The 16,245-nt window shown below is 43.4% G+C and overlaps 1 protein-coding gene across 4 annotated transcripts in view; it reads left to right on the top strand.

The window, feature by feature from the left end:
• The window catches only part of RPS6KA5 (ribosomal protein S6 kinase A5), a 167,345-nt gene that overhangs the window by 123,758 nt on the left and 27,342 nt on the right, over positions 1-16,245 (top strand). For 3 of the 4 annotated variants that reach the window (XM_032482508.1, XM_032482509.1, XM_032482510.1), the window contains one exon: positions 15,888-16,038. In XM_032482508.1, coding sequence (XP_032338399.1) covers positions 15,888-16,038 — 151 coding nt within the window. Of the gene's footprint in view, positions 1-6,090; positions 6,223-15,887; positions 16,039-16,245 lie in introns of those variants that run through there. The other variant, XM_032482511.1, reaches the window with a different exon arrangement.

Here is a 16,245-nt window from a genome sequence, read left to right as displayed (position 1 = left end):
AGAGAGTCCAGAAATAGAACCACACAGATATAAGTAACTAAATTTTTTTTTTTTTTTACAAAGGTACAAAGTCAGTTTGGTGGAGAAAAGATAGTTTTTTCAACAAATAATGCTAAAAACCATTGGCTATCATGGGGGAAAAATGAACTTCTGTAAAACTTTGTACTATAGAAAAATTAAAAGTGAATCATAGACCTACATGTAAAGCCTGAAATCACAAAATTTCTGGAAGACAACATAAAGGAAAAATTCTTTTGACCTTGGATTAGGCAAAAATTTCTTAGATACAACACAAGAAGTGCAGTCTATAAAGGAAAAACATAGATAAATTGGACTTCATCAAAATTAAATACTTCTGCTCTTGGAGAGAAACTGTTAAGTGAATGGAAAGACAAGCCAGAGTGGCACAAAATTCCAAATCCTGACTGATAAAGGACCGGTATCCAGAATATATAAAGAACTGTCAAAACTCAAGGAAAAAACCTCCATTTTTCAAAGGGGCAAAAAAATACTTAAGCAGACAGTTCACCAAAGAAGATCTTTGGGTGGCAAATGTGCACATAAAAAATGTGAACATAAAAGACTAATGACATCATTAGTCTTTAGGGAAATTAAATCAAACCACAGTGAGATACCACTGTATATACTCCCTGGAATGGCTGAAAATAAAGAGACTGACTCTATTCGGGTTCTCCAGAGAAACAGAACCAATGGGATATATACACTCATATATGTAAAAGAAGGTTTATTATAAGGAATCGGCTCACACTATTATGGCAGGTAAGAAGTCTCACAATCTGCCATCTGCAAGCTGGAGACTCAGGAAAGCCATGGTGCCGCTCTCGTCTAAGTTCGGAGGCCTGAGAATGAGGAGCCAGTGGTGTAAATCCCAGTTCGAGAGCAAAAGACCACTGTCCCAGGTTGAGCAGGCAGGGACTGAGTCTTCCTTCCTCTGTTCAGGTCCCCATGGGATAGGATGGTGTCCACCCACAATGGGGAGGGGATTCAAATGCTAAACTCATCCAGAAACGCTCTCACAGACACACCTAGAAATAATGTTCAATCTGGGCAACCCAGTCAAGTGACACTTAAAATTAACCATCACAAATCCGGCCCCTATCAACTTGGCAGCCATTCACATCTCCTTAAACCATACTTAATCTTCAAGTAAAGACAATAACAAGGTCATAATTCTACCTAACATGATACATCTGTCCTGAAAACCCACCAACCTCTTCCCCAGAAGAGGACGTTAAGTCCTTAGGTGATACAGTGATGTTTGCTCTTCTTGAAATCCCGCAAGTTAAATAGTATGGCATAAATTTAAAATACTTAAATTCCATAATATAAAGTCAACACATCTTATCTGACATGATGAGGGGATAAGGGTGGAAAGAAAACAAACGTGTATATTATACACACACGTATTCATGGCAAAATGAGGAGAAACACTCAAGGCAGTTACAGTCCTCGTTTCTGTAACTGGTTACAGGGTCATAGCTGGTATTCATTCACTGCCTTCTTCTTATTCCCTTTGCCTTCAACAAGTACCTCAGCTGTTCATGGTTCTTTACCTTGTGGGGTGCCCCAAACCTTCATTCCCTAAGGATCTGGGCCATTAGTAGTCCTGCCTAGATTGAGTTGTTGCGGTTTTCAATGGACTGTAATGACACAGCCTGGTAATACCAATAGACACCTTAAGGCATCTCCTGTATTCCAGATGTCCTCTTCCCTCCTTCCATTGTGGAATTGTAGTGCAGTTTCCCCTTGGTCGTAAGGATCATTGACCCTAGCCAGTGTCACAGCTCCTTTGCCTGTTGATTCAGAGGCATGAGGAGCCCAAAGTGGCTGGGTGGCAATCTTAATTTCCAGTTCAGTGGAATCACTGTTGTGTTTCTTAGAGGAAGCATTACTCCCCCTGGAACTAGGGCCTCTAGGCCAGCAGAGCATAAAGTCATGGGAACAGGAAGCAAAAATTTTGCTAGAGGGTCACTAGGCGTAATAGTGAGTGGTGCCACTCCCATATCGACCCCTTGATTTCTGGACCCATGGATCCTGGCTGTGAGAGAAACAGTACTATATGTTGGATGTTGATTCAGAGCGTTTATGGCCTCCTGGAGAACCCCGCTGCCTACTTACTCTGCAGCTGAGTCTTCAGAAGGCCATTCCACCGTCCTGTCAAGCCAGCTGCTTCAGGATGGTGAAGAACATGGTAAGACCAGTGAATTGCATGAGCATGGGCTTGTTGCTACCCTTCTCTTGCTGTAAAGTGAGTTCCTTGATCAGAAGCAGTGCTGTGTGGAGTACCATGACAGTGCATGAGGCATTTTGTAAGTCCGCAGATGGCAGCTTTGGCAGAAGTGCTGCATGCAGGAAAAGCAAATCCATCTCCATAGTATCTGTTCTAGTCCACTGTAAGTAACCTGCCACCAGTAGCTGCCTGACCACCCTGGGAATTGGTGCCACATTGGGCATTCGATGTTGGTCTCCACTGCTGGCAGATTGGGTGCTCAGTGGTGGCTGAACCCAGGTCAGCCTTGGTGAGTCAAAGTCCATGTTGCTGAGCCCATGTGTAAGCTGTCCCTGCCACCATGGCCACTTTGTTCATGAGCCCACCAGGTCATGACAGGGTTGACAGAGAGAGGCTTACTGGTATCAGCAGAACAGATCATCCTATCCACTTGACTATTAAAATCCTCCTCTGCTCAGGTCACCTGTTGGTGAGCATTCACATAGGACACAGATACCTTCACATTTTTTGCCAATTCAGAGAGGCCAGTCCACATAACCTCTTTCCCAAATATCTTTGTCAACAAGACTTCCTTGTCACCAACTTTCCAATCATGTTCCTTCCAAGCTTCTGACCATCCATCCAAACCACTAGCCACAGCCCACTGATTAGTATAAAACTGCACACCTGGCCATTTCTCCTTCCAAGCAAATTGAACGACTAGGTGCACTGCTCAGAGTTCTGCCCACTGTAAAGATTTGCTTTCACCTTTCCCTATCACCTTTACCTTGCTTTGCTGTAAAGCAAGCCTGAGGCTTCTCTTCCTCTGTCAACTGTGATCAGGAACTCCCCAGGAGGTCACAGGTGCAGGCTGGAGGGAGAAGACAGTGTAGCAGGACTGGGGACCATGGCATTTGGGCCACTTCTTCAGGTAACATATCTGTGCCTTCAGTGCCTGCTCAGCCCAGTCTCGTGTATACCTCTTTGATGATGATGATGATGATGATTTGATGATGGAGTGTTGCCGTGTGCTCCCAACTATATGGCTTCAGATAACACCCAGTTTACAATGGGCATCTCAGGTTGCATGTAACTTGGGGGCCTATAGTTAAGTGTTCAGTCTCTACTGAGGCCAAGTAGCAAACCAAGAGCTGCTTCTCAAAAGGGGAGTATTTATTCTCAGAAGATGGCAGGGTTTTGCTCTATAGTCCTAACTAAGGGCCTGTGCCTCAGTTCACCTCTAGGGCCTGCCGAAGGCTCTGACCAGCACCGCTCTCCGCCACTTCAGGCACCGTTGGACCTGCTGGTTCAGGTGAACCGAGTGGCGGGGCAGCTTGCACAGCGGCCTGGAGCTGTTGCAGAACCTTCTCTTGTTCTAGACCCCACTCAACCGCAGCTTTCCTGGTCATGTGGTAAATGGGCCAGAGTAACACACCCAAATGAGGAATATGTCACCTCCCAAATCCAGAGGCCCACTAGGCATTGTGCCTCTTTTTTGGTGGTAGGAGGGGCCAGATGCTACAACTTATCCTTCACTCTAGAAGAGATGTGCCCTACACCACTGGACTCTTAGAAATTACTAAGGCAGAGGCCCTGAATTTTAATCAGATTTATTTCCCACCCTCTGACCCGGGGATATCTTACCGAAAGTCTAGAGTAGTTGCTACTTCTTGTTCACCAGGTCCAATCAGCATAAGGTCATCAGTGTAATGGACCAGTGTGATATCCATGGAAAAGAGAGGTGATCAAGAGCTTTGTGAATTAATTATGATGTAGAGCTGGGGAATTGATAACCCCTGAGGTAGGACAATGAAGGATCATTGCTGGCCCTGCCAGCTGAAAGGAACTCCTTCGGGTGGGCCTTATGGACAGGGGTGGAGAAAAAGGCATTTGCCAGATCAATAGCTGCCCTCCAGATACCAGGGGATGTATTCATTTGCTCAAGCAGTGAAACCACATCTGCTACAGCAGCTGCAGTTGGAGTCACCACCTGGTTAAATTGACAGTAATCCACTGTCATTCTATAAGACCCATGTGTCTTCTGCACAGACCGGATAGGCGAGTTAAATGGGGATGTGGTGAGAATCACCACTCCTACATCTTTCAAGTCCTCGCTGGTGACACTAATCTCAGCCATCCCCCAGGAATGCAATATTGCGTTTTGATTTACTATTTTTCTAGGTAGGAGGCAGTGCTAATGGCTTTCACGTGGCGTTTCCCATCAAAATTGCCATCACTCCACAGGTCAGGGAACCAATATGGGAATTCTGCCAGCTTCTAAGTATCTCTGTTCCAATTATGCATTCTGGTCCTGGGAAAACAGCCACGGGATGGGGTCAGGGATCCACTGAGTCCACTGTGAGATGGACTTGAGCTAAAACTCCATCGATCACCTGACCTCCATAAGCCCCTCCTCTTACTGGTAGTCCCCGAAAGGTCTGATTATTTCTTTTTTCCCAGTGTACAATTAAAAGTTACAGTTACAGGTAAAAGGCCATAGGTCCCTTTGGGGAAGGCTGGGAGAAAGATTAATAGTATAAATATTCAGGGTCCTTCCTCAAGGTGACCCACCCTCCCCTTTATTCAAGAGGCTGGGGATATATGACCTGCCTCAAGGCTGGGAATTGATTGAGGGGCAGTGGCTTGGAGGGGGTGGTTAGGAAAGATGACAGAGGGATACAATGACACTCTGGAGGGTGTTGGGTATGTTCATTATCTTGATTGTGGGGATGGTTTCTCAGGTATGTACATATGTCAAAATTTATCAAATTGTGCACTTTACGTGGTGAGTTTATTGTAAATCAATTTTACTTCAATAAAACTGCTAAATTTTTTAGAACATACATTCTACAGGACAGATGGGGAAGTAAATCATTTCTCACTATTCCAGCTTATTTATTATCGAAGCTAAGTGATCAGGAATATTTCTTCTTAAAATCATATTTAAATCATACCTGTGATTAAAAATTCTAAACATGACTTTGCTTATTCTAAATGGGCTTTCTGACAGTTTGAAGATGCCTCAGAATTACAAGAAACCTTGACCATAGTCTTGAGATTTTGGGTCCCCTTGAAAGGTCATACCTGTCGTCGTGACAGGTGAAAGGGCACCCTTAACCTGACGACATTAAATAGTGGCCCCTTCTGACTAATTCCCCTCTTTCAGATTCTACATACACAATCAATCTTCTTTTCACATTCCTCCTTTCCCACAGGTCTACCTCTGAAAAGATAGTATATTGCTGGTCATGATGGCAGGAATATTCTGAACCAAGTGATGTTCAAATTTAAATTTCTTTTATTACCTTTAGATCAATTCGTTGGCATTTTGATTTTAGCAAGAGAAAGAGAGCCTAAATCAGATTGCCTAAAATCTTAAAACTAGAGCAAATTTCTCAAGAATTTAAGTAGGATTTTTCCCTTTACTCAGTTAATTATTCACTTTGTCATGTTGTTAATAATTTTGTTTAAAGCTTGGTATTAACCTATGATTCCATGGTTTTTTGTTTTGTTTTGTTACTGAAATTTGCAAACTGTAATAACTGAATTATATATACAATATTGCTTTTTCCTTTGAAGATAATCATTCTGATTGTCTTTCCTGATGTAAAATCTTTCAGTGTATTCTTTATAAAATATGCAACATTCAGATAAATGTATCATTATCTTGTCCCCAAGTGTCTTAATTAGCCAGGGCTTTTTCTGATCAGTGAATTCATCCATTCCTCAATTATTGTGATCTTCCCTGAACTCTGTGTACTTTCTATTAAGTCTGTTTGAGATACTTGAGAATAATGTATTAATCCAAATTACCTGCTTGACTGTTGTTGTCTACAGGTAGCTTAAAATCAAGACAAACATGCTTTTCTGGTTATCAAATTTCAAAATACAGTAAGAATTTAGAATGAGAAGAAAACTTTCTCCATGGTGTAAGAATCCCTTCACCGGCCTCCCTGGCGGTCCTCTCCTTTCTGAGCGCCATCAGAGAACAGGTAGCTCTCTTGTGTAAAGTATTTTCAAGGAAGCCCCCTCCATTTTTGAGCCTTAGCTGGACAGAATTTTTTCCCTTTAAAACAAGCTGAAATTAGCTTCCTCCAATCTCTGCACAGCATTCCTGGTCCTGGTCCTGTCCTCTAAGGAACAGAGTAATTCTGTTGTTTCTTCCAGACATTGCTTTAGGTGTTTGAAGATAGTTTTTGCTTTAGGTGTTTGAAGGTATTTTTATCTAGGGTAAACCTTTCTTGTTCTCTTAACTGTTTACGTGAAATCATTCCTAGATTCCTCATGCCTTGGTACTATTTTGAACAAACATTAAGTTGTCAACATTATAGCTTTGAATGATTCCTCTTTAGCTTTTCTGTGAGTCTGTTTCTTATTTTTATTTCATGTATGTAGCACATACTTTTCTTGTGGGCCTCCCACTAGCTTTTACTGCCTCTGTAGAACTCCTTCTTGTCGGGTGGATGTCACTGCTGCACAGGCAGGTGTATTGTCACTGTAGTCTCCAGCAGTTTTTCTGCCTCCCCTCCAAGAAGGAGCTCTGACTTGCCTGGGGCTGTACAGACCAGGATAATTGGGGGTACCCTCACCTGGCAATCAGACGGAGAGCTTCTGTTTTCAGCTCTTCCCTCATCTCTGGCAGGGTTGTTTCTGTCTCATTTCTCCTGCCTTGGAAATTTACAGAATATTTGCCAAGAGGTGCTTATTTGGTATTTCATTACCTAGCAATAAAATACACTTTATTAACATGTTTTATTGTGCTGTTATAAGCCTACTGTTACATAAATTCAGGTCTAAGTTTCATCACAATAATGGCTTAAACAGAGTTCTAGTTGTGCTTTTTAGGTTGGGGTCAGCAAACTATGGCCCACAGGCCAAATCCATTCTGCTGCCTGTTTTTGTGTGGCCTGTGAGCTAAGAATGGTTTTTATATTCCTAAATGTTGAAAGACTCAAAAGACGAACTCTATTTTATGACACGTAAGAATTATATGAAATTTGACTTTCGGCATCCATGAGTAAAGTTTTGTTAGAATATAGTGTGCCCGTTCATTTACACACCCCGTCTGGCTGCTTTCATGCTGCAGCAGGAATCATTGCTCAGGAGACCGCAGAGCTTCCAAAGCCTGAAGTTTTGATTGTCTGACCTTGTATCAGTTATCCATTATCCAGTGCTCAGTAACAAATTACCTCAGAACTTAGCAGCTTACAACAACATACATTTGTTATCTCTGAGTTTCTGTTTATCAGGAATCTGGGCACAGCTTAGCTAAGTTCTGTACTTCAAGGTCACTCATAGGTGGCAGAGTGTTGGCTGGGCTGTCAGTATCTCAAGGCTCAACTGAGAGAGGATCTACTTCCAAGTGTATGAGGTTGTTGGCAGGATTCAGGTCCTCTGGGTTGCTGGACTGAGAGCCTTAGTTCCTTGCTGGCTATTGGCCCAAGATCCCCCTCAGTTCCTTGCCATGTGGACCTCTCCAGCATGGCAGCTCGCTTCATCAAAGCACGCAAGCTGAGAAGGCAATAGAGTCTGCCAGGAAGATGGAATGTTTTGTAACCTAATTGTGGAAGTGGTATCCTCTCTTTACTGTATGAAATTCATTATCAGGTCAAGCCCACACATGGCTGTGAATACAAGGAGATGGTGATCACTGGGGATCTTAGAAGTCTGCCTACCATGGGCCCTTTACAAAAAGTTTGCCAGCCCCTCCCTGGTTTAGGTAAAAATTTATTTGTCCTCCCAAGGAGTGTTTCTCTTTAGGTAGTTGTTTTAATACATTTATTTGATATGATGTGCTAATTTAGTCTTCTAAATACAAAATCAAAACAGTAATTCTGTCGAATTTTTTGTATTTTGTCCATGTTAATTAGTAACATACTGAATTAGCCCATTTAAATATTTTCTGTTTGTTGATGTCTTACTGTCAGTGATGTGTAGAATAACAAGTATCATTATTTCTTACTGTAGTTCAAGAAGAGATCAAATTTATTTTTTTCCTTAGCTTTCTTATGTCTTTATAATGAAATTTTTTGTCGGCATAGTTTATAAAGCCTTCTTAATTCCCAATATGCTATTTGGTTTTTTTTTTTTCTCTTCTTTCTCTTTCTAGCTTTTTTGTATCCAATAGCAGTATCTATATTTCCCAGGGGGGTTTTGACTAGTTACCCCAAGTCTATTAATGTTGGTCACAAGAGGTATCCATCTACACGTTATTTTACGAGTTACGGCAGCTTCAGATGGGAGTCCAGTGACAGGTGAGGGGGAGGTGGCAATGACCCTTCCCTGGACACTTGTGTTCTGCAGCTTTCCATCTTCTTTCCTTTTTTCAGCCTTCAGATCTTTTTACTGCTGCTAAATTTATATATCATGTGGAGGTCAGACCAAGTCACACTGTATTACTAACCTGCCCTCCTAAGCACCTCCTCAGGGGCTAGAGGGCTTGGAGCCCTGAATACGACATAGGGGTAATCCTCTCAGCCATGGAGAGGGTCCCTCAGAGACACCATCAGGATGGCTGCATGTCCAGACATTCCCTGCCCCCCCCCCCCCAGACCTGGCATCTGCTCTTTCTGGGTGTGGCCCCTGTCTGGCACTTCACTGCTACCTCTGATTTCCCCCCAACCCAGGTCTCCACTGTTCCCATCCACCCAGAGCCTCAAAGGTCAGCCTCCCACCCAGTGGAAAAGGCCATGGAGGGAAGAGTTAGCCTCTGCATTCACGACTCTGCTGTTGACCTTGGTCTGCAGCGTGGTCCGCTATTCCTTCCCTGTCGCAGTTCTCGGGGCTCCTGGGAGGGCCTCCCCTTGTGGCTGAGCATCCTGGCGCCACCCTCAGGCTCTTGCTCCCTGCCTGGGCTCTTTTCCGTTCAGCAATCTCTTTGAAATTCCCTGTGTCCACTCTGCCCTTGACCTCAAACACTGCCTTCGTGCCACAGCTGGGATCCCATTACCCAAGGTCCTCTCCCATCCCTCTCATCTTGCCCTGTCAGGGCAAGGCACCCTCTCAGATGGAGTGGGTGGAGAGGTCGAAGCTGGGAGAGCATTGTCAGGGCCACGGGAAAGAGGGTAGGAAGGAAGAGGGACTGGGAAGAGGTCTTCCAGTAAAGCCACGGGAGGGCAATGGGATCCCAGCTTTGGCCTAAGCCGTGCCTGCCTGAGAGTAAGACGTGTTCAGGTGCATCTTGATAAATGGGTCTCGTAGACCCATCGGTCATCTGACTGCACGTGAGTCCAGGGAGAGGAGCCCAGCAGACACAAGGCCTTAGCCGTTGAGAGAGGAAGGGCAGTCCTGGGTCGCATCCATCACTCTTAGGGGAAAGATGCTCTAAGTTGAAAAGAAAAGAAATTCAGCCAAAATATTTACGAGACCATGCACACAACTTTGGTTCCTCTAACCTTGTGAGAAACAGACATTTTCTCCCTTCAGCAGCAGAAGCAGTGGCAGGAGTGGAGCCCCTCGGGTGGCTTCCTAGGCAGTGGGGGTCGCAGACCTCATCAGGGAGCTGAGTGAAAGAAGGGAATGAGGTGCTTCGTGAGAAAATGAAGAAGAGTATTCACAGCTCACATAGCACGTACCCTGGGGACTCCCAGAAATGACTGGATGAGACTTTGAGTGGAGTCCCAGGTTCCCCAAAAGCAGGTGAGGGTACCAGCCGCAGAATCTAATTTCATTATTCTTAATCACCCTGCGGATGTGGCCCTAGCACAGGTTAGACGAGTCAAGAAAGAACTTGGTAATGCCCAGAGGGAAGCGACAGCAGGGGACTGACCCCTCTGGGCAGCCAGTCTCGTGGCTCAGAGAAGGGGCTCCTGTGGAGTGGCCGGGCTGAGGGCCTCGTCCACCAGGGCACTGCTGTGTGCCGGCCTCTGTGCCCGAAGTCACCTACATCGTGTCCTTGAATCCTCACAACCCTGACAAATTGGTGCAGCCGTGTGCTGTTCCCTGACGAGGACACTAAGCTAGTTACCTAAAGGCTCAGACTCCAGGGAGGTGGGACTGGGGTCAAGTGCAGAGTGGCTGGGAAGTTGCTTCATGCTCTCTCCTGGGTAACATTTGGTTCCATGCAGCTGTTTCTAGGGGAGGCAGATGCTTATTTCCAGTAAAGGACTGGGAAGTACGGGCCCACAGACAACACAGGCCAAGGGTGGAAGGAAGTGCCTTTCGGATAGATGGTGGGGAAACACGCACAGGGCCCTGCAGACAGGAGCTTCGAGACTCCCTGGAGTCCTTGCCAGTCTGTGAACTGCTCTCAGCGGGTCTGTCATCCTGTAAATGAAGTTCATTTTATTGTTCCTGTTCTAAAAGTAATGTTCATTACAGTTTAAAGCACATATAACGGGAAAACAGCAGTAATATTACCCAGAGACAACACTGCTAATATTTCCTTTCAGTCTTAGTCACCTGAATAATGTGCTCATACTAGAAATGTAACTTCATATTTTGCAGTTTTTATGTAGATTTATAAGCATTCTCTAATTGCAAACTCTTCATAAATATAATTTTATAGTGGCTATTTAATATACCATTGAATAGATGCACTGTAATATACTTTACTATTCCTCTATTATTGAACAAAAATTTAGAGTAAGTGAAGTTTACTGAAAACTCTTTCTAATTCAGGCAGGCGCATAAGTAATTCTGTAATTCTGGAAACACATGGAAACCAGGAAGTGAGAGTCCACAACATTAAGTCACACAATGGGAAAGATTGTGAACTTTCAAATGGAGGCCAAATGGAAATAAACAACCAACCCATGAGAATGCATGCCACCTGCAAAAAAGCAAAACAGTTCTCTGCAGGCATCTATCGAAACTGAGGAAGAAAGACCCTGGTATAGTAAACGGAGGACAATTAGACATGTATTGATTCAGTAAATATTTGTTGAGCACTTGCTATGTGTTAAAGTGTTCCAGGCCCTGGGAATAAAGCAGTGAACAAGACTGCTTTTTCAAAAAAGAGAATCCCTACTGCCATTGAGCTTACATTTTAATTGGGAGAGATGGATAATAGACAAAAATATAGAATAGTGTTTAAATTCCATGAAGAAAAATAAAATAAGGTAAAGAGGAAAAGAATGTAGAGAAACAGTGATTTTGTAAGATCTAGGTGATGTGCAGTTAAGACCTTAGTGGAGTGAGGGGGTGAGCATACCACTGTACTAAAAGTCATTGATAACTTTTTTTTAATTGAAGTATAGTCAATTTACAATGTGTTAATTTCTGGTGTACAGCTTAGTGATTCAGATATACATATATATTTTTTTCTTCCTTTTCATGTTCTTTTTCATTATAGGCCATTCATTACAAGGTATAGAATATAGTTCCCTGAATACAGGAGGACCTTGTTATTTACTTATTTTATATACAGTAATTATCTGCAAATCCCAAACTCCCAATTTAACCTTCCCCACCCTTTCCCCTCACTGGTGATCATAAGTTTGTTTTCTTTGTCTGTGAGTCTATTTTGTAAATAAGTTCATTTATGTCCTTTTTTTTTTTAGATTCCACATATAAGTGATATCATATGGTATTTTTCTTTCTCTTTCTGGCTCACTTCACTTAGCATGATGATCTCCATGTTCTTCCATGTTGTTGCAAATGGCATTCCATTCTTTTTTATGGCTGAGTAGTATTCCATTGTATATACTTACCACAACTTCTTTATCCAGTCATCTGTCAGTGGACATTTAAGTTGTTTCCATGTCTTGGATTGATAATTTTTTTATTGGGACAGTTCCTTTTGTTGTTACATTTTAGTGAACATACAAAACACATGTGCCAAGTTTCACAGGCTCACTGTTTCCACATTTTATTATGAAAATTTTCAAATATTTGTTACAGTGGACACCCACATACTCACTGCCATGATTCTAGCTTGAGTATTTTACCATACTTGCTAATTATGTATCTACCCATCTACCCATCTCTCTCTCCGTCTTAGGGCCATTTTAATCTTGATGTCCTCACCCTTTACTCCATAAATTCTTTTTTTTATTGCTCCATAAATTCTCAAGCTAATCAGTTGTGAATTTCTCTTACCACAGGGGTTTTCAGAAACTTACATTCATGAATAGGAAGAAATGTTATATTCATTTATATATTGTTACAGGTTTTAATTTTATTTTTATTTTGCTTTTTACATGTAATTCCTCAATCCATTCAGAGTTTATTTGGGGTTGTGATGTAAGACAAGGTCTTGTCTTGTGTGTTACTTTCCCAAATAGCTGGTTTGCTCAACATATTTGTCAAACAACGTGGCATCTCCTATGTTGGCTGGTCACTTTTTAAAAACAGTGTAAGTTTTTGTATATGCCTGGCTATTTTTCAAGTTGTTTCTTCTGTCCACTTGATATGGCCGTTCACTTATTTTACTACCACTTCACTTTCACAGTTTTATTTATAATACATTTTAATATGTAGGTGGGCAAATTCTCCCCAATTATTTTCTTTTTCCAAATTTTCTGAACTATGTTATCAATTATTCTGGTGAATAAATACTAAAATCATCCATGTTATAAAATATCTGGTTGAAATTTTAATTCCTCTGTGTATTTCTTGCTTTTTGAAAGGAATCTTTCCTCATCTGTAGAACAGGGACAGTAATACCTTTGGATAGGATTGTGTATGGATTAAATGATAGCGTACACGTGCAGTGTTCAACGTGATGTGTTAACTCAGAGCCTGTTCTGATTTGACAGAGGGCTCTAAGATTCAATTGCAAGCAAGAAAAAAATAGCTCTGGGTTATTACTGATTCAGAAATGAAGCACATTGGAAGAGGTGAAGTGCCAGCAACACTCGAGCAACGTCTCCCAGCCCTCATTGCAGGATGCCCTGGTATTGCTACGACTGGGCGTCCCAGAGGAGTCCTCCACCTGCCTCTGCGTTTCTTAGTGCCCACTCTGCACAGCCCCAGTGGACTGGCACTCAGATTGATGGTCATACTCACAGGGCACAGTAGGCCAGAATCTGGCACTAGTTTTACTTTGCTTTCTAGAAGGATAGAGGTCAGGAAACACAGTGTATTGGCATGACAGCATCAAACACATCTTCATCAGGGGTCCTTCCAACTACCCAGGCCTGGCTTCCCAGCCCAGAAAGGAAACCCTCAGCCACTAGTGATGAGACCAGGTGGGTGGGTGTGGACCACCCCGGCATGGGAAGCTCAACAGAGGGACTCTCTTCTAACTCCCATGAGCATGGCTTCCAAGCCCCAACAAGGGCACCCTTGGGGAGGGGAGAACAACAGAAACTGGAGAAGGTGTTTGAAATAGTCCTGGATGAGACAACCCCCAGGGCCCACGTGCCTGCTCACACCTGTCGGGCGGGCACAGCTCACGTCTCAGGGGTGACTTCGCACCTGATGCTTCACAGCCATCTTGAACCGGTGCGTTTCAAGGAAACAGTACAAGGAGAAGGTAAATCTAAGATCACCTTCCTGTGGAGAAAAGGGTTGAGCCTGCTGTAAGCCTCCCTCCTTCCCACCCTGCCCCCAGTTTCAGGTCCTCTTCGTGGGCTTCCGAGCCTCTCCACATCGCTGAGGAAACCCCGTGCCACTCTGCTCACGAGACAACAGGGTGCCTGGTGATGGTCCTTCCGTGATCCTCCACCGTGGCTCCCGCTTTCCCTCCTCCACGCTGGGTGGTTGGTGTCCAGCATCCTCCGTGAGGGTCTGCCCCCGCTGGTTCTGGTCGCAGGATTTTCACTTAGGACAGGGGAGGGTTTGGGGCCATCGCTGTTTGTTTTCTGTGTTCCCTTCTCAGCACTGTTTTCAGCAGGAATTCCTAGAGATTTCTACTCTGTTTCTTCCGGATCTAATCCCTGTCTCATCTGAATCCAAACTTCTGTTCCCTGCACGTGGACCTGCCGCACACCTCGGTTACACACCAGTGTTGCTGGTGGTGTGTCCAAACCACCGCCCCAAGGAGTGCACGGGGTCTCCTGGGCCTCCCGGGCCTCCCTCCAGTCTGGGCATCTCGGTGGGGCCGTGCCTGTCTTCGGGTGCTCACTGCTGTCTCGCTGGCCCTCCTTCTCCATGAACCCACTATGGTCAACAAGACTGACCATTCCTTTCCCCAGTGCCTGGTACAGAGCAGACGTCCAGTAAAGGTCGGTGACTCAGGTTAATTAACGGTACAGAGTCAGTACCCTCAGATGAAGTCAGCCAAAGTGCCTTCTTCTCTCTAATGTTGCAACCCTGATGGGCAGTGAGCAATGGGAGAAAACTAAAGAATCAGAAAGAAAAGAGGGGTCTGCTTTTTTTTTTTTTTTTTTTTGGCTTGTTCTTTCAGCATTTTCTTAGGTTCCCAGGATGGAGTCCTAGAAGTAGAATTAGCTTTGAAATAAACACTCCTGTTGGAATGTTTAGTTAAAAGCTACCGTTCCACCATCGTTTCACTGATGTTCAGTTTCTACTTGCCACAGTGTCTCCCTTTTCCTGTGGTTGCCTTCAGTGAGGGAGTAGGAAAGCTAGAGCCCACATTTATCAAGCATATGCTACGTTTCAGGTGCTATTCCAAGCACCATATGACGCTTTAACTCATTGATGCATCATAATACCCATTTAGGTAGGTACTGCTGTGGAGAAAATGGTTGAGACTGTGGTGCAAAGACATTAATTACCTGTTTCAAGGTCACACAGCCAATAAGCAGCAGAGCCAGTGTTTGAAACTGATCTGGCTCCAAAGTCCCTGTTCTTACAGCATGATACTGTCTGTTACAACTTATTATCTGTTTTTGGTTTCATAACAGTTATTGATATTTTAATGCACAACAGAGGAATCTTTTTGCAAACCCAAATAATTGAGAAGCTATTTATCTCCAAGTGTCCTGTGTTAAGCTTCTTAATTTCACTCAGGCCCTTCCATTATTTCTCTTTAAATTATTGCTCTGGCTTTTAAGAGGGGCAAAGGTACATTTGGATTGGATTGATTTCTTCTGTGACTTTAGAGTAATCTAAAATACTTCATCAGGAAACCTGACTATCCCAATTTTTACTTTCCATAATAAATAGCAATGTTCACTCTACCTTGGAGCACCACTCGCCTTCAAAGGCTTACCTGTCTGTTTCATCGTAGCAGGTAGTGAAGCAGATGCTTTCATCCCATGAAAAGCCCCCAGCTCTGGTGCTCATTTTCAGATATCAGAAGCTGAGCCACTTCCAAGTGGTTCTTACTCTCCCTGTCTCGGTCTTCCTTCCCTCTGCCTTCCCGCTGGCGCCTTCTGTTCACTGGCATCCGGGGAAAGAGAAGTGAGGCGGGTACAGTTGGGGTTTCTTTTGTCCTTGCAAATCTGAGTGCTGACTTCACTGCTCTGAATTTATTAAAGTTGGTTCTACTATGAAATCTTTCATCATAGAGTCAAGTCCCTAGATAAGGAATCTAATTCAACCCCAAGCCTTTTTTTCCTAATTAAATATTTGGGATGGTAGTTTCCTATTAGGATTGATGTACTAGAAATTGATCCAATACTTCCTGTTTCTGCTTATTTAAGTTTCGGAAATGTGATTTCATGGTATCTCAATTTAAATATTTTTATCTCTGTTTTTCATATATAGTTCAATTTCAAAGTGTGTCACACTGTAATCGTTTCTGCAAAGAACACTGTCACTGTAGATTCGTCCTCTGGTTGTTTTAACAGCAAGTTTTATCTGCCTCCAGGAGAATATTAAAAAGCGAGCCTCCGTATCCCCAAGAAATGAGTGCTGTAGCCAAAGACCTCATTCAGCGTCTCTTGATGAAAGATCCCAAGAAAAGACTGGGATGTGGTCCACGTGATGCGGATGAAATCAAAGAACATCTCTTTTTTCAGGTGAAACATTGAACAGATGGTTTTATATGCCCTGCTGTTTTCAGGGTACTTGGCATTCTTGATGAAATGAGTGAACATGTTCCATTTTAGAGTTATTTTTTCCCTATTTTTATGTACGTTGTATCTCTTTTAAATGACAGGAACCCTTTAAGAAAGGATCAGACCATATAGAGACCTATATGGTCTTTTTCTCCGTAAACGGAGAGC

The sequence above is a fragment of the Camelus ferus genome, chromosome 6, assembly GCF_009834535.1.
Source record: "Camelus ferus isolate YT-003-E chromosome 6, BCGSAC_Cfer_1.0, whole genome shotgun sequence".
Taxonomy (NCBI): Eukaryota; Metazoa; Chordata; class Mammalia; order Artiodactyla; family Camelidae; genus Camelus; species Camelus ferus.
The sequence above is the reverse complement of the archived record's forward strand: the minus strand, read 5'-3'. Positions and strand labels throughout refer to the sequence as shown.